At 41.9% G+C, this 24,634-nt stretch overlaps 1 protein-coding gene across 1 annotated transcript in view; it reads left to right on the forward strand.

The window, feature by feature from the left end:
- The first annotated feature begins 17 nt into the window (after positions 1-17).
- Positions 18-24,634, forward strand: part of LOC138949235 (uncharacterized) — a 42,251-nt gene continuing 17,634 nt past the window's right edge. The window contains exons 1-16 of the mRNA XM_070321008.1: positions 18-298; positions 794-846; positions 3,197-3,394; positions 4,634-4,738; positions 5,202-5,280; positions 5,755-5,836; positions 6,161-6,268; positions 6,481-6,556; positions 8,025-8,189; positions 14,596-14,663; positions 15,335-15,414; positions 15,886-15,989; positions 16,474-16,568; positions 16,821-16,915; positions 19,465-19,580; positions 22,470-22,614. Of these exons, the coding sequence (XP_070177109.1) occupies positions 97-298; positions 794-846; positions 3,197-3,394; positions 4,634-4,738; positions 5,202-5,280; positions 5,755-5,836; positions 6,161-6,268; positions 6,481-6,556; positions 8,025-8,189; positions 14,596-14,663; positions 15,335-15,414; positions 15,886-15,989; positions 16,474-16,568; positions 16,821-16,915; positions 19,465-19,580; positions 22,470-22,614 (1,771 nt within the window). The 5' untranslated portion in view covers positions 18-96. The remainder of the gene's footprint in view (positions 299-793; positions 847-3,196; positions 3,395-4,633; positions 4,739-5,201; positions 5,281-5,754; positions 5,837-6,160; positions 6,269-6,480; positions 6,557-8,024; positions 8,190-14,595; positions 14,664-15,334; positions 15,415-15,885; positions 15,990-16,473; positions 16,569-16,820; positions 16,916-19,464; positions 19,581-22,469; positions 22,615-24,634) is intronic.

Consider the following 24,634-nt stretch of genomic DNA (forward strand, 5'->3'; position numbering starts at 1 on the left):
CCTTACAACAGCGCGCACTTCCTTCGTGGAACCAAAATGACGAGATCAAACTATCTTGCGGTTTTGTGACATTCTGAACGATAGATAAAAGCAATCATGGAGGATGAAAGGGAAGAGCTTCAGGCAGATATTGAAAAACTGCAGCACACTCTAGAAGAGGACAGTAGCCTGTGGCAGTACGATATAGTGGGAAGCGACGATGATATTGATAGTGACGACGACGACGCGCTTTTCATTGACTTGGAAAAACATGGCTCTGCTACAGCCTCTGTTGCTTCACTGTCTCTCCGTAGTGCGGGTAAGGTCTTCAGAAAGTAACGCAATGGTCCGAACGTGAATCAATCAACTGCTTCATTAATAATTAAAGGTTGTATGTGTGGAAGAGCCAATTTGGCAAGGGAAGGAACTTCGATTTTTTCCGGAGGGGAGAAAACTGCTGAGCTGCGGGGCTTGGCTATTGGCTGAGTTTCTTGTCTGCTCTTTTCATATATCTCTCTTTTTCTTCAATTCTTGGTTGTTGTTAATTTAAAAAAAAAATATATATATATATAGTTTGTCTTCTTTTGTCCCCTTTTCATTCCTTTATTTTATTTATACAAACTATGCATTTTTTTGGTGGTTTTTTTGCAAGTAATTAAATCTTCATTGAATTTGAAGAGTTCCCCACAGCTCTTAATCTTATTCTTTAGAGCTTCAGTTAAAAGTTCAGATTCTTGAATTCAACATTTAACATTAGTTATTCATGCTCAACTTTAGTTGAGAATAAAATAATATATTTGTCCTGTTCCACCAGGTGGCAGAACAACACCAAGTGGTCAGAGCATTGGATCGCACCCAACAAATGAGGTAAATCATTCATCAACTGTATGAATCAAATGATGTTTGCATTTAAACCACTACAGCTGTCTTTGATAGAGATTGGATTTTCAGAAAGAGAGAGAGAGAGAGATAATAATAATAATAATAATAATAATAATTAAGTAGATGTGTACTGCCGGGCAGTACATACCCCAAGCGAAGTCGTCCATCTGTGTGTACATGATTCTCTCTCTCTCTCTCTCTCTCTCTCTCTCTCTCTCTCTCTCTCTCTCTCTCTCTTTCTCTTTCTCTCTCTCTCTCTCTCTCTCTCTCTCTCTCTCTCTCTCTCTCTCTGTCTTAAAATGTGTCATCGATGACGTGTTTTCATACTTGCTAATGCGGCAGGCTAATCATGACGTCAAATTGAAACTTCTCGAAGTCTCTCAGAAAGGGACATGAAAACCATGTGGGGGTTACTGGTTTGGGCTGAAAAAAAATCCAACTCCACCTAAAATTCAAGCGCCTATGGGGCTGAATTATGCAGCATAAATTGTGAAACATCAGGATATCTCACACTTTCAATTCTGCCATCATGTCAAATCTGACAACAAACCTACCCACAAAATGTCATAAATATCGGTGTAGAATTGAGACTTAACGGTTTTTAACTGCCAAAAATAAGTTTTTTTGACTGGAATAGTTTGTCTTGAAATTCAGTTTGGGACAACGGACCCACCCACTAAATTTCATAAAGATAGGTGAAAATTTAAATGTAACGGTTTTTAACTGCCAAAATTATGTTTTTCTTCTGGAAAAGTATGGAGTGAAAATCAGTTGGGGACAACGAACCTACCCACACAATTTCATAAATATCGATGAAGAATTTAGATTTAACGGTTTTTAACTGCCAAAAATAAGGTTTTTTGTCTGGAAAAGTATGTCTTAAAATTCAGTTTGGGACAACGGACCCACCCACTAAATTTCATAAAGATAGGTGAAGAATTGAAATTTAACGTTTTTTAACTGCCAAAATTATGTCTTTCTTCTGGAAAAGTATAGAGTGAAAATCAGTTGGGGACAACGAACCTACCCACAAAATTTCATAAATATCGGTGAAGAATTGAAATTTAACGGTTTTTAACTGCCAAAATTATGTTTTTCTTCTGGAAAAGTATGGAGTGAAAATAAGTTGGGGACAACAAACCTACCTTTAAAATTTCATAAGAATCAGTGAAGAAATAGGATTTAACGATTTTTTAACAGCCTTGACACTGAACATTTGATAAATCATTGGTGATGTCATCATAACCCAGTCGTTGTAGTTGTCGTCGTAGTTGTTGGTGTTGTTGTTGTCATGTTCGTTGTCGTGATTGTTGTTGTTCTCGTGTTGTTGTTTTTGTTGTTGTTGTTGTTGTTGTTGTTGTTGTTGTTGTTGTTGTTGTTGTTGTTGTTGTTGTTGTTGTTGTTGTCGTCGTCGTCGTCGATGTCATTTGTTGTTGTTGTTGTTATCGTCGTCGTCGTCGTCATCGTCGTCGTTGTCAGAGGTTATTTCTAAAGATTTCATTGATAGTCTTTGTTCTCGTCACCAAGACTTGCTAAGAACAAGCTTGGAACAGCAAGAGTTCCAAGAACAAGATTAGAACAACTCATTACATCATTACCAGTACGTCATTTGTATTTAGAACACACTTTAGAAAAAAACTCTTCAGCTACAAACCAGTCACCCTCACATGTCGGAGGTGTTTGTCTAAACCACTTACTGAAATGTTTTGAGGTTTAATGACCATACACATGTTGAACCGGTGAGTGTCTTCCGCTGCTTAATTCGCAAATAACTATTTTATTAAAGTCCGCTTGAAACGCTCAAAGATGAAATTCCATGTTAAAAAGTGACAAAAGTTTCACATTTTCCCGTTGTAACAGCTTCCGATGATATTATATGAAAATTCTGATCCTCTGAGAGGATTCCCCGAAACAAAATCAGTTTGTACGCCTAATTTTAATAGAATTGTCCAAACAGTGTCGCTAATATTGTGCTAAAAGATGAATTCTAGAACAATGTTCACAGACAGACACCACTTGGCAAAAAAATTTTCAGTGCTGGGAGATGAAAAAAAAAACTACCTCGCTACGCGCGGGCTTCGCCCGCGCTCCGCTTGGATAATAATAAAATATTCTTTTATAGCGCTGTTCACCGCCGAATGGCAGTCTCATGGCGCTTTACATTAGACATTAAGATTCAACATTTTACTAGTACACCATTTTTTGGACTTGCAGGGCTGACATTACAACCTACAATTCTTGATTTTTGATGATTAATCAAGGTAAGAATTTCTCCCCTATGTTGAGTATAAAAAGGCATGATCCACTAGCAATGATGTGACACTTGCCCCCTCAGACCCAGTCTGTGACGACCGATGCTGATGATGACACCGAGCTGTTCCGGGAGGTGGGGGTGGTGCTGGAGAAACTGGACTCCTCCTCCCTCCCCGCCACGCTCGAGTCCTGTCTGGTCATCAACCGAACGTACCAAGAGATTGTCCGAGAGCACATTGGCCGCATTGAACTGGAACTGGCCGACAACAGGGAGGCACAGGTACAACAAGATTTTAACATTTTTTACTTTAAAAAAAACTTATTTACTTTTTTCGCATTAAATACATTTTATTCATGACTGTTTGCTGATGGACCGTTCAGACTGGCTCACTCATACAGTGGAACCCCCTTTTCAGACCCCCAATTTACCACCACCCCACCCCCTTCGTTAAGACCCCCAATTTACCACCACCCGACCTCCTTCGTTAAGACCCCCAATTTACCACCACCCCACCCCCTTTCCAGACCTTGCTTTTTCAGATTTTCTGTTCATGTCCTCTGTAAATTTACCTCCATTTTAAGACTTTCTCCTCTTGAAGTTTAAGACCTTGTTTGTTTGTTCGTTCATGGGCTGAAACTCCCACGGCTTTTACGTGTATGACCTTTTTTACCCCGCCATTTAGGCAGCTATACGCCGCTTTCGGAGGAAGCGTGCTGGGTATTTTCGTGTTTCTATAACCCACCGAACTCTGACATGGATTACAGGATCTTTTTCGTGCGCACTTGGTCTTGTGCTTGCGTGTACACACGGGGGGTGTTCGGACACCGAGGAAAGTCTGCACACAAAGTTGACTCTGAGAAATAAATCTCTCGCCGAACGTGGGACGAACTCACACTGACAGCGGCCAACTGGATACAAATCCAGCGCGCTACCGACTGAGCTACATCCCCGCCCGAACTTTAAGACCTAATTTGGTTTAGATTGTCCAGGGTTTAAAAGGGGGTTTCCATAGTAAATAGCCGTTCAACAGCATTGGTTTTTTCTCACAAAGTTTGGCTGACCTCTATCTAATTTCTAGATCACTGCTAGGATGGGGGCTGGGATGTAGCTCAGTCGGTAGCGCGCTGGATTTGTATCCAGTTGGCCGCTGTCAGCGTGAGTTCGTCATCACGTTCGACGAGAGATTTATTTCTCAGAGTCAACTTTGTGTGCAGACTCTCCTCGGTGTCCGAACACCCGCCGTGTGTACACGCAAGCACAAGACCAAGTGCGCACGAAAACGATCCTGTAATCCATGTCAGAGTTCGGTGGGTTATAGAAACACGAAAATACCCAGCATGCTTCCTCCGAAAACTGAGAAAATCGGGTTTTAAAAGTGAGGTAAAATTACAAAAGTTATGAAGAGAGAATCTTAGAAAGTAATGTCTTAAAACGGACGAGGTCTTCAATAAGGGGGGGGGTGGGGGTCTTAAAAAGGGGGCTCCACTGTACATGCTGACCGTTGCGTGATGATTTCAGAGACGTGTTGAGGAAGAAGCCAAGGATTCTCACCTGCAGCAGAACACTAGGAAGAGATTCCCCTACAACACAAGCATACCCTACTTCAAGATCAGATTTGGCTCTGTGAGTGCTTTTGTCTACTTCAGTCATGTGTTTGTGTGTTACTGTGAGTGCTGGTGCACACATATTTGTGTATGAGTGTGAGTGTGTATGTGTGCCTTATTTTAAGATCAAATATGGCTGTGGGAGTATGTTTTGTCTTTTTTTAATCTTATATGTGTGTGTGTGTGTCTGTGTGTGTGTGATTATTTCTTCATGTGTCGGCCTGTTTGCTCATATACAAATCAACTAGTGTTATGCTACATTGCCTGTCCTGTTTCTGAGTGTTAGTATGTGTGTGTGTGTTCATCTGTGTGTGTGTGTGTGTGTGTGTGTGTGCTCTTGTACACATGTGTGTATGATTTTGAGGGCTTGTGCACACATAGGTGTGAGTGTGAGTTTCAGTCAAAAGTGTGTGTGTTTACTCGTTAAGTGTTGTTGAAAAGAAAGAGATGATAACACAAACTTGCTTTGGTTCTCCCTTCAGACCCCTGCGTCCAATGAAGATGTCAAACTGAAGATACTGGCTCAGGAACCTGACCTGGACAAAAGACCAGACGCCCCATGTAATGCTTCTTTTATTCTTACACTAGAACCCCCATTTTAAGACCCCAGAAGTCTGAGAAATTCTGCTCTTACAAAGGAGGGAGTCTTGAAATGGGGTTGAATTTATGGTGATTATGAACAGAAAATGTGAGAAAGCAATGTCTTGAAAGGGTGGTTCCAGTGTTAGTTGGTTTCAAACATTGCCACATACAACAATATCTATTCAAATGTTCTGTTATTGCGGCCTGTAGCCAAGCTTGAACAAGACGTGGAATACAAAAAGGGCATTTATTCTTTCACGTTTGTTTGGCTGTTGAAATGCTGAGTGAAGAAAAGCAATAGTGAAGAATGTAACAGGTTATCTACAATTTAGAGGCCCTTTTGGCTGGCCCCAAGTATGCATTCATCACAGGTACCACTATCCTTGAGAAAAGCAGTTGCCTTGTTTTTCTTGTGTTTTTAGTGTAATGTAAGAACAATTGTCTCTTACTCAGGGTACCAGCGACATAAGAAGATTCTTATCAAGGTGGTGACTGAGGATGCGTTGGAAAAGCTTCTTCAGCCTCTGCTTAGTAGGTCAGTACATTGTATATTTTGTTTTTGATTATTTTCTTCTCGTTGTTTAAAGAGCATTTTTTTTGTCCTTGTTTGTTTGTTTGGTCCATGGGCTGAAAACTCCCACGACTTTTACCTGTATGACCGTTTTTACCCCGCCATTTGTTCTTGTTCAAATGTTCACACTTTGTTTGATTTTAGAATGTGTAGACTACAGATAGATACGTAGGTTTCAAAGTTTGTTGATGATTGTTTTGGGATCATAACATTTTTGCTCCTGTATATTTTGATAGATTTACAGCAAGCATCTTCATTTTGAACAATGTTAACACGTGTGCTTTGCAGACGAGAGATTGAAGAGGAGAAACTGGAGCAGACGGCCGAGAACGGTGAAGAATGGCATCTGATCAAAGCCAGGATCGCTAACATTGATGAGGAGATTGAACAAAAAAGGTAAGGGATGTTATCATGGATGGAAAACCAAAAAGTAGAGAGAGAGTAGTTTCAGAAAATGCAGACACACTCACTTTCAGGTACACATATATACAGCCCTGAAAGTAACAAAATGGTGAAAAGTGCTGGTTTTATTTGGCTGTGTACAGCAGTACGACACATTCCTTTTGTGTGACATGGAAGATGACTTGTTTCATGTGAATGTGTTGCAGGAAGACCCCTCAGGACCAGCTCCTGGCAAATGTCGACACAAATAGAGTCGACTGGATGAAGATTTCAAACATCACAGTAAGCAGTTTTACTCTCTTATAGTGTTGCACTTTGGCAACGAAAAAGTTTAAGACTTTCCTGTGTGAATGCTGAAATTACAGTTCACTGTCACAATTAGTCATTGAGTCACTTGAGAAAAAGTGACTCTATGTAATCGGTCAGTGTTAGTCTGTCCGGCCGGCCGGCCGTCCGTAGACACCACCTTAACGTTGGACTTTTCTCGGAAACTATCAAAGCGATCCGGCTCATATTTTGTTTAGTCGTGACCTCCAATGACCTCTACACTTTAACGATGGTTTCGTTGACCTTTGACCTTTTTCAAGGTCACAGGTCAGCGTCAAAGGAAAAATTAGACATTTTATATCTTTGACAAAGTTCATCGGATGTGATTGAAACTTTGTAGGATTATTCTTTACATCAAAGTATTTACATCTGTAGCCTTTTACGAACGTTATCAGAAAAACAAGGGAGATAACTAGCCTTTTCTGTTCGGCAACACACAACTTAACGTTGGGCTTTTCTCGGAAACTATAAAAGTGACAGGGCTCAAATTTTATGTGAACGTGACTCCCAGTGACCTCTACACTTTGACGTCTGCTTTGGTGACCTTTGACCTTTTTCAAGGTCACAGGTATGTCTTGAAGGAAAAAAATTGAAATATCATATCTCTGAAACTATTCATCGGATTTGATTCAAACTTTATAGGATTATTCTTTACATCAAATTATTTACATCTGTATTGTGTTGTGAATAGCAATTTCTTCCTGTCCATCTGATGCCTCATATAATATTCAGAACTGCGAAAGTGACTCGATCGAGCGTTTGCTCTTCTTGTTTTAAAATATACAGCAATGAAACAAAACCGACTGAGATGTGAAGACTCATTGACCGCATTCTATAATTCTGGTCAGGCTGTTAATACTGTCATCTCCTGGTTTAGTAGTTTAACGTAAGCCTAATATTATTGAACAAAACAGACTGAGATGTGAAGACTCATTGACCGCATGCTATAATTCTGGTCAGGCTTTTAATACTGTCATCTCCTGGTTCAGGAGTAACGTAAGCCTTTTCAAACTTTCCTTGGGCCTAGTTATATTTGCCATCTGAGGATTAAGTTTCAATGAGATGTAAACACCTGCAGCTGTGCATGGACAATAAAATGAAGGTAAATGTTAAGTGTTCATGCAAACAACTGTGGTTCAGTAAAGAGGAAGAATTGAAATGCATAGCTACAGAAATGCTGATTTGTGCATGTATTTTTTATGTCAAAGTCTTTGTTAGGCCCTTAGAACTATTGAACGATTTACACCATAGTTGTAATAATTATGAAATGAACAAATGACTTGCATATCTTTCGCTTGTTGTTGTTCACAGTTAGAGCCTTTACTTCCCTTTGTTTCTTAGCGCTCTGCCTTTCTTGGTTAGGATTTTTACTTGTGGTACCATAGAAACTCTTGCATGAAGACACGTTTTGTTTCTGTGACAGTTTCACGGCAGGCGAGACTGGCAGGTCTGTCAACGTGCTTGGCTGCACAGCGTCAGCCCTCGGATAAACCATGACGAGTGGAAACCTGAAGAGGAACAGCGATTGTCTGAACTCATCAAGGAGACCAATGGCTCCAACTGGGTCTACATCGCACAGCAGCTAGGGGTGGGTACACCCGTTTAACACCTACAAAATTCAGAGAAAATCGGGTCTTAAAATGGGGTTACATCGCACAGCAGCTTGGGGTGGGTAGACCTATTTAAGACCTCCAAACATCATAGAAAATCAGGTCTTAAAAAGGAAGCAGGAGTCTTAAAACGGGGTTCAACTGAGGTTAATTGCTCGTTTGTCTCAGAATTCTTCTTCCTCTTTGTACATGGGCTGAAACTCTCACGTTCACTCATAGTTTTTTTGCACGAGTGGATGTTTACGTGTATGACCGTTTTTACCATGCCATTTAGGAAGCATATAGCGATTTTGGGGAGTTTGTTTTGGAATGAAATTGTAAAGCACCTGGAGCCAATTGCTGGAACTCAAGCTATAGAAAAGTTATTTATTATTACATTGTATTATTATTATCATTATTAAATTTGCAAGGGTTATGAACAGAAAGTCTGTGAAAACAGGGTCTTAAAATGGAGCAAGTCTTGAAGTGGGTGATCTTAAAAAGGGGGGGGGGGGGTTGTTCCACTGTACAGCTTAATCCCTTTTTGTACAGTGGAACCCCTCTTTTAAGAGCATGCTTCCCAAAATGTTCTCTTCAAAGAGGCTGCAAATTAAATTGAAAATGCGAGTTCCATTGTAATTTATACAGATTTTAGGCAAAGTAAACTCCATTCATTTCCAGATTAAATTACATATCTTACCCAACTCACATATAGCAATTAACTCTAGTTCAGTGCTGGTAACGCTGTACGCATCCCCTTGGTAACAAGGGAAGCCCCTCTAAAAAAAGAGTGACCAATCCCATAAGGCCATATTAATACATACTTCCGTATGCGCGCGCATATGCCGCCATATGCATCATTCCATACTCAGCGAGCAGTGGGACTGGTCGTGTTTTTGTACGCTCTGGCTGTGTTCAGCCGTTTGTCACTTCGTCTACGGACCTGGTCACTTACCTCTTGGTATCTTCTTGCTTGTCTTATCGTCTCTACATGTTGAGGTGAGATCTTTCTGGTTTTTTGCTTGTGTTTGTGGGCGTTTGACCTTAAATTGAACTTGTGAAATTTTCTTGTTTGCAAAATTTTTCGTGAGTTGTTTTGGTCATGGCGGGTAACGCCAAGAAGCGGCAGTCGTCTAAACGAGTTACTGCTGGTTCTCCGCCGACAAAGTAAACGCCTAGGAAAGCAAAGGCTTCCGGACAGGCTTTTGTTTCGGTTCATGAATCGTCTTTGCAAAAATGTATCGATGTTTTGGTTGTCATGCCTCCTACTCCATTTTTGACTGCTAAACCTTTAGACAAGGTTTCTCCTGTGGATAAGCCCGCTAAGGCTTCCTTGGTTTCTGCGTTTCCCGGTCTTGCGTCTGCGGACGTGGCGACATTGTTGCTCTCTTTAAGTTCACAGGTTTCTTCCTTGGCAGGGGAGATTGCTTCCATGCGGGCGGAGATGCGTTCGCTGCCGGTGTGACGGGGGTTTCGTCGCTTGCCAACATTCGCCCTTCACCGTCTGCTACTGTGTCTCAGGCTGAAGGTCTTGCCGAACGGGATGATGGGACCATGCCTTTGCTTGTGGCCCGTGTTCCGGTTCCCGGTGGTTCACACCAGTTTAAAGGTATGTCTTCTACCCAAGTATCCGGGTTCTTCGGAGAAAGGGTAGAGCGTTTCCAAGAGAAAGTAACTCCGGGCTACGGCTTTGTGGGTGAAAGTTCCGAAACTGAGGCTGGCTCTGACTGCATTGGCAGCAGGTCGGTGGCGGTTAGGAACCTTGGAGAGCGAACGGAAGATTTGCGCAACCAACCGCTTCTTTAGAATGCGGTAAGGGTGTGCGTCTTCCGCTTCCGCCCGGGGGGCAGGAAGAGAACAGTATAGCTGGCTCTTTGTTTGACTATGGCAGTCAAGCAGGGGGTCAGCTTCCGGATGGCACGGGTGTGCCTGACGGCTGTTCAGAAGACAGGGCTTCCGCAGAGGTGGTTGCACTGAATTCAAATTGCCGTTTAGGCTGTCAAGTGCAGTGGCACTGGTGGCTTAAGCGGCTTCAGGGTACAATAGGATCTTCTGGTGCATGTTTAGGCATCCGGTTGGTTCTGATATTTGCCAATCCATGGCCGATTTTGCTAACGCTTTTGCGGCTGTGGCTTCCGGTTACAGGGTGGTATAGCCTTCTGCCGTTAACACTGTGGTGTTGGTAGTTGGCGCTCATCAGTCTTCGGCTTTCGGTTCCGTTGTTGCGGTTCCTCTGCTGTTACTCAGGCTAAATCCACTTCCTTTTCCAGGCTTTCAGCTGGGTTGAGGCAGGTGGATGGAATATCCTTTCGGAGTTCCGGCTTTTGGGAAATTCTTTCCAAACCTTTCCCTTTTGGCAAGTGTTGCTTTTTCGGGATTGGTTTCCGGTTCTCATCCTTTTGTAGATGGTTAGAATACTACTCTACAGGATGATGGGGTTTTTGGAAGACTAAGCTTCTGAGGCAGATGGAGACGCCTCTTTTTTTGACTTTTAGCGAAGCTGCCATCTTTGTTTACATGGATGGCAGGGGTGACTACGCGCTTTTTCCCTGTAGGGTTAGCGGTAGCATTGTCATCTGCCTTTCTCCTCCATCTTTTTTGGCGTGTCTTGCTCCTTCTTAGGATCAATTTGCGAACTCAATCGATGCTTTTGCCCCATCTCTGCCTTTGTTGGCTTCTCATGGGGAAGCTCATACTTCAGCTTTGCCGCGTTTTGCGCATTTTTCAGCTGACATGAGCCTTTTAGGGAATCTTAGAACGTTATGTTCTTGGATTCTCTGTTGGGGTCGTTTGTGCTTGTGGAATTTTTTCCACAATTATGGCTCCTTTGTTACCACTTCCTTTGTGGGCAACGCTCGGCTTAGCTCCTGCGGCGGCGGGGCTTTAGCTTGCGTCATCTGCTCAAGCAGCGCGTCACTCGCTGACCGCTATCCGTAGGCTTCGGTTTACTCCAAGCTTAAGAACGTAGGTTAATCTGTTGTTTTTTCTACGGAACCGCCACCGGGTTCCCCGGAATTGGCAAACATCCATCTGGATGTTAATAGCAAGGAGTGACTGTCTCTCTGTCAGAACAAGGATCTCCTGGCTATGTTTCATTATGGCCGCACTCCTTTACATTTACCGCTTTTTAACAAATCTTGTTTTTGCTCTCTCTCGTGTGCGGTTACGTCCTATCTGGATATTTTTGTGTTCCGTCAGGACGCGGATACAAAGGATGTAGCTTTGCTTTTAGCCTGGGTGTAGGTCTCTTTCTAAAAGTTTGTTCTTTTGGCGAGGCTTTAATCTCTTCTTTTCTTGAGGGTTCCTCTTTGTGAGTTCGCCTCTATGCACAGGGATTCGTCTCTATCTTAAAAAGCTCACTGCAGAAGGAAAGTGCGCGGCAGGCCTTGGCTTTTTATTGTTTTCAAAATAAAGGCTTCAGGCTCGCCGTTCTCGACTTTACCTTTTGTCTCCTTACCCTCGCGTTCGTGGCAGGGTTCTGTGTCAGATATCCACCTTTCTTCCCCCTGAGGCAAGTTAGCGGTGGGTGTTGGTAGGCACACAAAAGCACGCTTTCTTTCACACTTGTGGCAGTTATGTCAACTGGAAGTTAGTTCTCGGCATCACTCTTCTTTCGCCTTTGTGTTTAACACAGCGGCTGGGGGGATTAGGTTTTCCTCTTTGTGGGGGGAGACACGGGTGCCTCCCTTTTGGTTCTCTTTCAGGGTTCGTTTGGTATTTCAGAGCTTCAGGGTTCTGATCTTTTTTCTAAGTCAAACGTTTGTTGAGCCGTTTTGGATCTCTTGGAGGAGATTGTGCAAGCGGCACTTTATAGAAGTCCTTTACTCCAGGTGTAACTGGGAGTGCAGGGCTGGAACACATTAGATGTCTAAGGCTTCTCAGCTTTGATAGGACCCTTTGTGGTCTGTTGGGCGTTAAGCAATAGAACAAAGGGTTGGAACATGTGTTGTTTCAAGCAGACAACTCCACAGGGGGCTTTTCTCTTCAAGGAAAGGGGGTCTCTCACTCCCTATCGCTTCCTCACGGAACATGAGAGGTTTTGGTGGTTTTACCATCACCAGATCTTTTTAGCAGCGAAGTACCTTCATGAGAGTCTCTATGACTTAGCGGACTCTCTAAGTCTGTCGGTCATAATGGCCACTTTTTGACCACGTGATTTTGTTCCTTCGGGGGAATGGGAGAAACTTCTATTAGGAGTTTTTGCCTTTTGGTACTATCGCCTTTTGCTTATGTTCGTCGCCTGATTGCCGGGCATGGAAATTTATACACTTGTTTTTACTTTGAGCGGCCTGCCGGTCGCACAGTATGGGCCCGTTCATTCTGGGTTGCCAGACCTCGTAAGGCTGGCAAGAGGGCTCCGGTTTCGCTCACACTCGTTTCTCACGGGTGTCTACGGTAAGGATATTTTTGAGTTGCTCGGGCTCTTCTGCCCGTCAACTCTGGACTGGTACTTGTCTTGTTGTCTGGCTTGGAACAGATGGCTTATGTTTTAACGGATAGAACTCCTCTTCTCTCTGTACAATGAAGGTGGCGAGCCACCTATTCTGGCTTTCCGTTCTTTTTCTCCCACGTCTTTGTTTAAGACATTATGTCATATCAGTTTCACTGAGACAGCTCGGTGCAAATTTTTCTCTTGGTGGCTTTTAACCAGCAAGTTTAAGAGGGCCTACATTAGGCTTGCTGAAAGCTGATCTTCAGTCCTTTCTTGGACTTTGCTCCTAGTTTTGGGGTTTTTGGGATTGGATTCTTTGACTCTTTTACATAACTAGCCTTGCTGATCAACACGGAAAGCGGCCATGCTTACTCTGGTAGCTTCTGTGAGAAGTGGGAGTAAGGGTTTTTTCTGCTAATTTTGCTATAGACAGCTTTTCGGAGAAAGACTGATCTATGGCACTTAGGTTTCTTTTGGGATTTCTGGCATATAAGCGAAATCTGGAGTAACCAACTTCGATTCACCGTTCAAATCTTAATCACTATTTTGGCTCCCCTAGAGCCATATTTAGCCATTTGATCTTTTCGAATTCTGAAGATTTTTTCTGACTCGCACGGATTGTTTGAGATCATTAAATCTAAGGGCTCTTGTTCTTATCTTTCTGCTTCGTCGCCCTCTAACCTTGAACGGTTAGATACGACGTTAAACACGGATTATGTTATATAAAGAAGGAAAGAATGTCTATCAACTTTGGTAGAGGTAATGACTTTTTGAAGTCAACCTTAGCTAGATGGACTGCCACAGTGTTTAGGTATGCCTTCAAGTGGTGGCAGTAGATGGGGGGGGGGGGGGCAGTCAGTCAGTCCTCCCCCTTCGGACAGCATGGACTCAATTTTCCTTTCTTGAGCATTTTCATGGCTCTTGGAGATTCGGTTGTACATTTTTGTACGGTTAGAGCCCTCTACAGTTTTCTGTTAAGGACTCTGCACACTAGATCGGAATCTCAGAAACTTCTTTTTATCTCACTCGATATGGTGCGTTTTAAAGATATCTCGAGAGTAGTGTTAGCCAATTGGGTCTCCACCATAGTTAGACAAGTTTATGTATGGTGGCAGAGTCAGGCAGGGGATGTCAGGGCAGTTTTGCCCTTTACTACAGCTAGGCCTCACGAGGCAAGAAATTGGGCTTCCACTCTAGCTGTTCTTCGATTTGGTCTCCTGGCAGAACTGAGTTCTTGAGTCGGCTTGCTGGCTTTATTGAAAGGTTTTTCATCGATGTTTATCTCAGAGATGCCTATGCATTGAGATAGAATGTGTTTCTGGGTTACCTGCTCTGTTAGCGGCAGGACAGATTCTCAATTCCTGATTGGGTTAAGTGCCCTCCACCTATAGTAGCAATCTGCTATATGTGAGTTGGGTAAGATATGTAATTTAATCAAAAATTTTAGTAATAAATTTTCATTTGATTAATATACTTACCCAACTCACATCGTTTATTCCCTCCCGCCTCCCCGCTGTGGGGGGTGGATTTCTAAATAAGGGAGTGAGTTGGGCTTCGTTTGGAATGATGCATATGGCGGCGTATGCGCGCGCATACGGAAGTCGGAAGTATGTATTAATATGGCCTTATGGGATTGGTCACTCTTTTTTTAGAGGGGCTTCCCTTGTTACCAAGGGGATGCGTACAGCGTTACCAGCACTGAACTAGAGTTAATTGCTATATGTGAGTTGGGTAAGTATATTAATCAAATGAAAATGTATTACTAAAATTTTTGATTATGATTTTCAGATGACTTTCAGATTAGGGTGGATTTGGTTATCCATGTATTGGCATTTGGTACTTACCGAAATATCATTTTGTTCATCACATTACTAAAAACTTGTGTGACAGCGTTTGGGAAAAAGTGGTAAAAGTTGCAAAATACTTGTGCCAATTCTTTTGTTTACTTTCTGTGTTTTTTCTTTCTTTTCCAGACAGGAAGAACAGCTTTCCAGTGTTTGCAGTATTACCAGCAACACCTTAACCCTGAAATGTTGTCAAGGTTCGTTGTTTTTTTGTTTTTAAAGCAGATGCAAAATGAAACTTCATTAAGCCAAATGCTGGCAACCTCTGCTTGAAATGCAATTAAAATAAAATGAGACAGATACATAAAGATGAAGATTGTTTGTTTTCACACAAAATGGCTGCTGGCTGCTCCATTTTAGCAGGCAATACCATGAAGTGAGTATCTTTTTGGAAATATTATTCTAAATCATTTGCTGATTTGTGTGTGGTTAATAAACAAGCCACCAAATGTGTCTATTAAGCATGATGTGTGTATGCAGGTGTTGTGAATGTTTGATCATACAGTGTGTGGTTAATAAACAAGCTACCGAATGTGTCTATTAAGCATGATGTGTGCATGCAGGTGTTGTGAATGTTTGATCATACATCTATTAAGCATGATGTGTGTATGCAGGTGTTGTGAATGTTTGATCATACATCTATTAAGCATGATGTGTGTATGCAGGTGTTGTGAATGTTTGATCATACAGTCAAACCTGCCCTGGCTTCAGGATAACGACCTCCTTGACGCCCCCAACTGATCTGCAACAAGCTTTTTCCCTGTATAATTCACCTTTCCATAGCGACCAGCTGTCTATTATGATTACTTTTGTCTGGTCCTTTGCTGGTCATTACAGATAGGTGTCAACTGTATGTCACTGTTTTCAGACCATGGTCAAAAGAGGAGGACAAGCAGCTGATCTCAGTGGTGGAGAAATGTCGCCAGGTTCACTTCAACTGGACCAAGGGTCAGTACCACAATAGCTTTTTCTTTTTTCATTTTATTTCATTAACTCTAGTATCCCAATGCTGGCACAACCCTCGCTAGTGATTGGCCCCTCCAATGTTTGCCACAGGTTTTAAGACTTACATTTCTCAAATTTGTGTAGGTTTTAAAAGATGGGCTCCAATGTATTTCACATTTTCAAGGCTCCAGAGATCACAGTTTGCTCGCAAGTTTAAACCAGATTGCACGATTTTGTATGATCTTCCTGGACACTTTCCGCCCCATGCTGTACAGTGGAACCCCCCTTTTCAGACCCCCCAATTTAAGACCTCCACCCTTTTAAGACCCTGTTTTCTCAGACTTTCTGTTGATAGCCTGTGTAATTTGACCCCCAATTTAAGACTTGCATTTGTGGAGGTCTTAAAAGGGAGGTTCCACTGTAGTACAGACCTTTTTATGATGACCTCATGTGTGGCTGGGTGTTTGTTGCCAGTGTCTTCTTTCATGGAGGGGCGGAGTGGCCTGCAGTGCTACAAGCGTTTCACAAAACTGGACCCTGACATCAACAAGGGCTACTGGACAGAAGCAGAGGATGGGGTACGCACTAGCATTTTGTCTCTGCTATTTTAGTATTATTCATTGATAATAGACGATTTTCGGAAGTAACTCCTTCGGGTTTGTAGAGGTTGTGGGAGAGTGAATACTCATGCCAAAACCTCTGACAAACATTGGATTGGCCAATCACTAGTGAGGGGTTTGTCGGAAACACATGGACAGGAGCATACAAACCATACAAGTTATTTTCAGAATTCGTCTCTTGTTGTTGCAGATGAGTAACTTTAAATGATTTTTGTTGTTGTTAGTGTATGTCAGAGCAGAAGGTGTGTATGTGTGTGTGTGTGCATATGTGTGTGTGTGTGCATGTCTTTGTGTGTGTGTCTTTGTGTGTGTGTTATGTGACTGGCGCCACATTACTCTCTACTGATGTTGTCTATATTTAGAGTGCTTACTTCCCTTTGTTATCTATATCTTACCATTTTGACTCTACCTCACTTGCTTATAACGGTACTTTGTCTGGCAGCAACTGATGGCAGCTGTCCACCTGGTGGGGAGCACCAGCTGGGGGATAGTCAGTGAGCTGGTGCCGGGCCGCACACGGGAACAGTGCAGAGAACGGTAGGACAGACCTGGGAACCCATACGATGTCACTGTATTTTATACGCTTGATTGTCTAAAATACGATCACTACGGTCAGTGGGAACAAAATGCAAGGAGACAAATTTCAGGAATACTTTTCTTCACAGACGCATTCCCTAGCTGATTTTTACACATGTTTACAGTGTTTGACAGTTAACATTGAGAGAAGTCTTTGTTTTAAATGTAGTTATAAACTGTATCAATAACGGTGCAACTTTGTGTTTCCAACAGCTATGTTAACAGTCTGGACCCCAAGATCTCGGGAAAGGCATGGACGTACGAAGAAGACAAGAAACTCTTGCAGCTTGCCAAACAGCATGGAGTCGGTGAGAAGTCAATGTAGCAAATGAGTCTCTCATACAATCGTCTGTTTCTATAGAAATTAAATTATTGATGTAAATTCTTTGTGTAGCAAATGAATCTCTCGAACATTAATTGTCTGTTTCTATAGAAGTTAAATTATTGATGTACAGTCTGTATGGAGACATTGACAATTATTGTGCACCATGCTTCCTTTGACATGTTTCTGGTTTTCCAGTGTGTTTGTGCGTTTGTGGCTGTGTAAATATATATGTGATGTAGGTAGTCCCTCATCAGGTGAGGACTGGATGTAAAAAGAAGCACATCCAATAAAAGTTCAATATTTATCTTATCTTATCCTATCTTATCTGCATGTATGTGCATGTGTACAAGTATGTGTCAACGACTGCATGTCGTTTTGTGTGTGTGTGTGTTTCTGTCAGTCTTTGTTCATGTGACTCTTTGTGTTTGTTCAAGTGTGTACCTTTCACCAATAACAAAAGGATAGGTAGATAAACTGAAACGATTTCACTTGTCTGGAGAAAGTGACCTCTCATTGCAGGTACCACTGTTGTTCCAGCGTGTTCAATGTTTCTGTGCTTGCAGCGTGTTCAATGTTTCTGTGCTTCCAGCGTGTTCAATGTTTCTGTGCTTCCAGCGTGTTCAATGTTTCTGTGCTTGCAGCGTGTTCAATGTTTCTGTGCTTGCAGCGTGTTCAATGTTTCTGTGCTTGCAGCGTGTTCAATGTTTCTGTGCTTGCAGCGTGTTCAATGTTTCTGTGCTTGCAGCGTGTTCAATGTTTCTGTGCTTGCAGCGTGTTCAATGTTTCTGTGCTTCCAGTGTGTTCAATGTTTCTGTGCTTGCAGCGTGTTCAATGTTTCTGTGCTTGCAGCGTGTTCAATGTTTTTGTGCTTGCAGCGTGTTCAATGTTTCTGTGCTTCCAGCGTGTTCAATGTTTCTGTGCTTCCAGCGTGTTCAATGTTTCTGTGCTTCCAGCGTGTTCAATGTTTCTGTGCTTGCAGCGTGTTCAATGTTTCTGTGCTTGCAGCGTGTTCAATGTTTCTGTGCTTGCAGCGTGTTCAATGTTTCTGTGCTTCCAGCGTGTTCAATGTTTCTGTGCTTCCAGCGTGTTCAATGTTTCTGTGCTTGCAGCGTGTTCAATGTTTCTGTGCTTCCAGCGTGTTCAATGTTTCTGTGCTTGCAGCGTGTTCAATGTTTCTGTGCTTCCAGCGTGTTCAATGTTTCTGTGCTTCCAGCGTGTTCAATGTTTCTGTGCTTGCAGCGTGTTCAATGTTTCTGTGCTTCCAGCGTGTTCAATGTTTCTGTGCTTGCAGCGTGTTCTATGTTTCTGTGCTTCCAGCGTGTTCAATGTTTCTGTGCTTGCAGCGTGTTCAATGTTTTTGTGCTTGCAGCGTGTTCAATGTTTCTGTGCTTCCAGCGTGTTCAATGTTTCTGTGCTTGCAGCTTGTTCAATGTTTCTGTGCTTCCAGCGTGTTCAATGTTTCTGTGCTTCCAGTGTGTTCAATGTTTCTGTGCTTGCAGCGTGTTCAATGTTTCTGTGCTTGCAGCGTGTTCAATGTTTCTGTGCTTGCAGCGTGTTCAATGTTTCTGTGCTTCCAGCGTGTTCAATGTTTCTGTGCTTCCAGCGTGTTCAATGTTTCTGTGCTTGCAGCGTGTTCAATGTTTCTGTGCTTCCAGCGTGTTCAATGTTTCTGTGCTTCCAGCGTGTTCAATGTTTCTGTGCTTGCAGCGTGTTCAATGTTTCTGTGCTTGCAGCGTGTTCAATGTTTCTGTGCTTGCAGCGTGTTCAATGTTTCTGTGCTTCCAGCGTGTTCAATGTTTCTTTTCTGTGCTTCCAGCGTGTTCAATGTTTCTGTGCTTGCAGCGTGTTCAATGTTTCTGTGCTTGCAGCGTGTTCAATGTTTCTGTGCTTCCAGCGTGTTCAATGTTTCTGTGCTTCCAGCGTGTTCAATGTTTCTGTGCTTGCAGCGTGTTCAATGTTTCTGTGCTTCCAGCGTGTTCAATGTTTCTGTGCCTACAGTGTGTGACTACCACGTCTGATGATGCTTTTTCCAAATGCTTACATTTTGTATATTGCACATGGCTTCACTGTTAGGCGGGAGTGGGCAATCTCTCTATCGTCGTCGTTGTTGTTGTTGTTGTTCTTGTTGTTGTTGTTCTTGTTATTCTTGTTTTTCTTGTTGTTGTTGTTAAACGAACCGGCACTGATCACTCCACGAGCCACTTTGTGTAGAGAAGGTCACTCTGACAACCAAATACAGTGGAACCACCAACAATCTGAAAAAATGAGGTCTTAAAAAGGAGGGAGTCATAAAATGGGGGTAAATTTACACAGGTTATCAACAGAAAGTCTCAGAAGACAGGATCTTAAAAGAGAAGGCGTCTTAAATTGGGGGGTCTTAAAAGGTGGGGTCCACTGTACAACTACATTGTATGAAATTGCGTATATGGCAATTTTCAATCGACCTGCCATATTAGCAGCTGTACCCAAATATTTGGAGGATTCTCTTTTCTGTGGTCTGGTCTTTGACCAAGCTTTTCTGGCTGCTTGTAGGTTCGTGGGTGAAGATGTGCAAGGACCTGCCCGGCCGTACGGACAACCAGGTGCTTCAGCGCTACCGACGACTGGAGGACTGGCAACGCAAGGCGGACTGGTTCAAGAAGCAGTCTGTAAGTCTCTGGCTGTGTTTTTTTTAGTGTTGATTTAAGAGAGCGGAGTGAGTCATTGTTTGGAATCTCCAATTTCTTGATACTTTGGAAACCCCCTTATGACCTAACAAAATCAGGTCTTGAAAAGGAGGGAGTCTTAAAATGGGGGTGAATTTACAGAGGTTATGAACAAAAAATCTAAGAAAACAGGGTCTTAAAAAGGAGGGAGTCTTAAAATGGGGGTGAATTTACAGAGGTTATGAACAAAAAATCTAAGAAAACAGGGTCTTAAAAAGGAGGGAGTCTTAAAATGGGGGTGAATTTACACAGGTTATGAACAAAAAATCTAAGAAAACAGGGTCTTAAAAAGGAGGGAGTCTTACATTGGGTGGTCTTGAAAGGGGGGTGCGGCTATATTGTTAGGAATTTTGTTGTGCCTTCATGTCTCGGGGTTAAAGAAATCTGACATTTTGTTGTGCCTTCATGTCTCGGGGTTAAAGAAATCTGACATTTTGTTGTGCCTTCATGTCCCGGGCTTAAAGAAATCTGACATTTTGTTGTGCCTTCATGTCCCGGGCTTAAAGAAATCTGACATTTTGTTGTGCCTTCATGTCCCGGGCTTAAAGAAATCTGACATTTTGTTGTGCCTTCATGTCCCGGGCTTAAAGAAATCTGACATTTTGTTGTGTCTTTATGTCCCGGGGTTAAAGAAATCTGACAGTTTGTTGTGCCTTCATGTCCCGGGCTTAAAGAAATCTGACATTTTGTTGTGTCTTCATGTCCCGGGCTTAAAGAAATCTGACATTTTGTTGTGCCTTCATGTCCCGGGCTTAAAGAAATCTGACATTTTGTTGTGCCTTCATGTCCCGGGCTTAAAGAAATCTGACATTTTGTTGTGCCTTCAACTCAACTCAACTCAACTCAACTCAAATTTATTAATCCATATGGAAATTATGTTGTAACAATACTCATTTCCAATCAAAAGAATAAGAATGCATACTAAACACAGTCTCACTAACGCAAACAGTCATCCGTCAAGTCAAGTCTGCCAACTCACAACTCACTCACACAACAACAGCAACAGCAATACAAATTAACAAAAACCATAATTCCAATAACAAGAAGACGTCCAAGAGTCCACCTCCACATCCACGCACACACAAGGTTTACAAAGCACCACATGTCGACTAGAACACCGCACATTTGGGCTACGGTAATACAGTTACTAAAAATACATACATTACAGATAACCCAGCAACAGAGTACAGTAATAATTATGACAGAGAAACATGATAGAGGCCTCTAACATGTGATTGGTTGAAAGCATGGATAGCTCTGGGAACAAAAGAATTGCGGAAACGTGACGTTCTAGCAACCATAGCCCTCAGTCTACCACTCCTGTCAATGCGTCGAGAGTCAAATTCAGGTTTCAGTGGGTGTGTCTCGTCAGCCAAAATTGAGGTCAGTCGGTCAGTCAGTCGTCTCTGGCAAACTGATTCAATGGTCTCTTGCTTCCTGCCTACAACAGATCCAGCCTTCTTGACTAGCTTTTCTAGCCTGTCACTATCCTGTTTACTAAGATTACCCCCCCAGCACACACATGCATATGTCAACACGCTACCAACAGTGGACAGATAGAACATTTGCAGGATGTCATTACGAACAGAGAACGATCTAAGCTTCCTTAGACAGTACATGCGCGTGTGCGCTTTCTTCAAGATTTGGTCAGTGTTGGCATGCCAAGACAGCTTGTTGTCGATCACTACACCTAGGTAGCGATAGCTTTCAACCTGTTCGACTTCAACACCAGCTATCACGATAGGCTTGTGTGCTACCTTTTTTCTTCTAGTGTCAAAAATCATTTCTTTAGTTTTTCCTGTGTTCAAGTCCAGGTAATTCTCGTCGCACCAGTCCACAAAGCTGCTAACTTCTTGTCTGTAGTGTGTGTCATTGTCGTCAGTAATCTGTCCTGTAAGTCCAGTATCGTCAGCAAATTTGTCGATGAAGCACGACCCGTGAGAACTCCTGCAGTCAGCAGTATACAGGGAGAACAGAAAAGGTGACAATACTGTTCCCTGCGGAGCTCCTGTGTTGGTATTCAGTACACTAGATAGCGCGGTCTGCGGAGCACCGGTGTTTGTGTTCGGGCCATTAGATGGTACTGTACCAGCCCTAACAAACTGGGGTCGGTTGGTCAGATAGTCTGTGACCCACAATACAGTTGGAACGCTAATTTTCATCTTCAGTAGCTTTTCAGCAAGAAGGTGAGGCTGTATCGTATTGTCCCGGGGTTAAAGAAATCTGACAGTTTGTTGTGCCTTCATGTCCCGGGGTTAAAGAAATCTGACAGTTTGTTGTGCCTTCATGTCCCGGGCTTAAAGAAATCTGACATTTTGTTGTGTCTTCATGTCCCGGGCTTAAAGAAATCTGACATTTTGTTGTGCCTTCATGTCCCGGGCTTAAAGAAATCTGACATTTTGTTGTGCCTTTATGTCCCGGGGTTAAAGAAATCTGACATTTTGTTGTGCCTTCATGTCCCGGGGTTAAAGAAATCTGACATTTTGTTGTGCCTTTATGTCCCGGGGTTAAAGAAATCTGACATTTTGTTGTGCCTTCATGTCCCGGGGTTAAAGAAATCTGACATTTTGTTGTGCCTTCATGTCTCGGGGTTAAAGAAATCTGACATTTTGTTCTAAAATCTAGTCTTAGTGAGCATATTTATCATACCTTACAATTGATGCAGGCTTGGCAATTGTAAGGTATGGTATAGAATGTGCAATTAAATCAATTTGTGTCCACATCAGACAAATAATATCCACTTCTAAGATGGCAGGAAACAAAATGAAACTAAAACTGAAATTGATTAATTAAACAGAAAATTAATTAAAATTGTCTTTTAATGTTTTGCAGAACAAGGACAAAGACCTGCTTCAGGGTAACAACCTGTCTGAGGAGAAGAAAGAAAAGACGCAGAAAAAGAACTGGGAAGAGTTTGGGACTGTTTTTTCTGTCTTTCGCGAGGACTATAACAAACAGAACGAGGACATTGCAAAAGGTGAGTTTTCACATGATTAATGATGACTTGGAGATGTTGCCAGGAGACTTTTTTCTGCAAATTTGACATTATGGCCATAATAAAACCTTTACTTTTGAAGTTTCCTCTTCTGCCTTTTCATTTCTTCTTTTGTTCTCTGGCTGTAACGGGTTTTCCCCCCGACATCTAGGCAGCCATACTCCATTTTCAGGTATGCATGCTGAGTATTTTTTAGGCACAAGCGGTTTTGCACGTAGGTTGACCTTATTATTCAATCCTGTAGCAGTAGTTATATATTTTTATGGAAAATGTTCCAATCCCATAGCAGCATTTACATGAATGTATGGCAAATTATTCAGTCTCACAGCAGTATTTACATAAAATAAATGTATGGCCAATAATCCAAACCTATAGCATTATTTACAGACATTTGTCAACCCCATGGCCATATTTCTTTTATAAATGTATGGACCATTACCCCTTTAAAGACCTCCACAAATCCGAGAAAATCAGGTCTTAAAAAGGAGGGAGTCTTAACACTATTGTGACTAGCACTGCCACGGCGTTTACGTCCTGCCTGCCCAAGCTTGCCACCAAGAAACTTCCCAAAAATCAGTAACTGTAAAGAAATCTGTCTAGGCAGGTTTCACAATCTTCAATCACAGACTTCCTTTTTTTTCAACAAAATCAATCTTGACAGAGATCTTTGAAATAGTGTTTTTATTAAAGCCTTACATCCTCCTGGATGGAATCAAGACAAAAACTTGTATGGAGACGCATTCTTGTCGACATAATGTGATAGCTTGTTACAGTACTCTATCAAACAAAGGGATAGACGTAAACAGAATTGGGTAACGATTTATTCAAAGAATATTGTCCAGAGGCTTTAATAAATTAAGCAATAACAATGCAAGCAAAATATCATTTCCGAGCTCAGTGAAAAAAGCAGCAAATAAGGACTAATTATGGGAATTCCGTTCTTCTGAACTGCTATTTCGCTGTGATGCACGTCATGAGCATACCTTCAAAAGTAACAATGTTAATTGCACTCCATTTCTCACTTTAAAAAAAAAGTAGAATCATTGACCAATAGAAAAAAACGAGTTTGGAATTTTTTTGGCATATTCTTGGGGAATAAATACCCGAAAATGTAACCCTACCCTCTAAATGGTGACATCATGACAGCGAAAAAAAATATACAGAACAAGTCATGTGAAGCGATAATAAAACATTAAGTTGGTTTGAAACTAAAAGATCAACATTGGAATCAGGGACGAGTCATTAACAATGCTAGTGAGATTTGGCTAGCCGAAACCAGAAGACCGAGACGGGTTGCCTCCGCGAAGCATATGAACAAAACGGGCGATTTTTCTCATTTGAGCAGATTTTCACACTAAGCATGACATATCTGTTTATACATTGGGATCCAGGAAATCCAAAGGATACAATGCAATAACTTTTGAATCTGTAATCAAAAGTGTTATTGTTATTTGCAATTTTTAGAATGTTATGTACCAAATTTTATAATACATTTCATAACTTGACGAAATGTAAAACAAGTCGCGTAAAGCGATATAAAAACATGTAGTCAATCTATAGGCATCAAATTGAAGGATAAACTAAAAAAAAAACCAGTCCGATCGGCGAGACTAAATTCAGATAGTCTCGGCTAACCATACCCGAAAACCGTCACGGATCACACTCATCTCCGCGAAGCATACTCAACCTGTTTTCTTTAATTCTGAACGCGTTTTTAAAGTAAACATTACATATGTATATATATATGTATATATATATATTATAAATCAGGAGAAGATAAGAAGTACAATGCAGTAGTGTTTGAATCTGTAATGAAATATTCGTTTTTGATGACAATTTTAATGAGCGAACTAATTCACTTATTTTCAAGCTACCTGGCTCAAATGCAATATCAAAGTCCCGACTTAATCAAAGATTACTTAACAGGTCCGCCTCAACTATCACAAAAACGGAAATGACGTCATCAAAGACTGTGGCAGAGTACCTTAACGCAGTCCTAGTA

The sequence above is a fragment of the Littorina saxatilis genome, linkage group LG15 (genome assembly GCF_037325665.1).
Source record: "Littorina saxatilis isolate snail1 linkage group LG15, US_GU_Lsax_2.0, whole genome shotgun sequence".
NCBI classification, from domain to species: Eukaryota; Metazoa; Mollusca; class Gastropoda; order Littorinimorpha; family Littorinidae; genus Littorina; species Littorina saxatilis.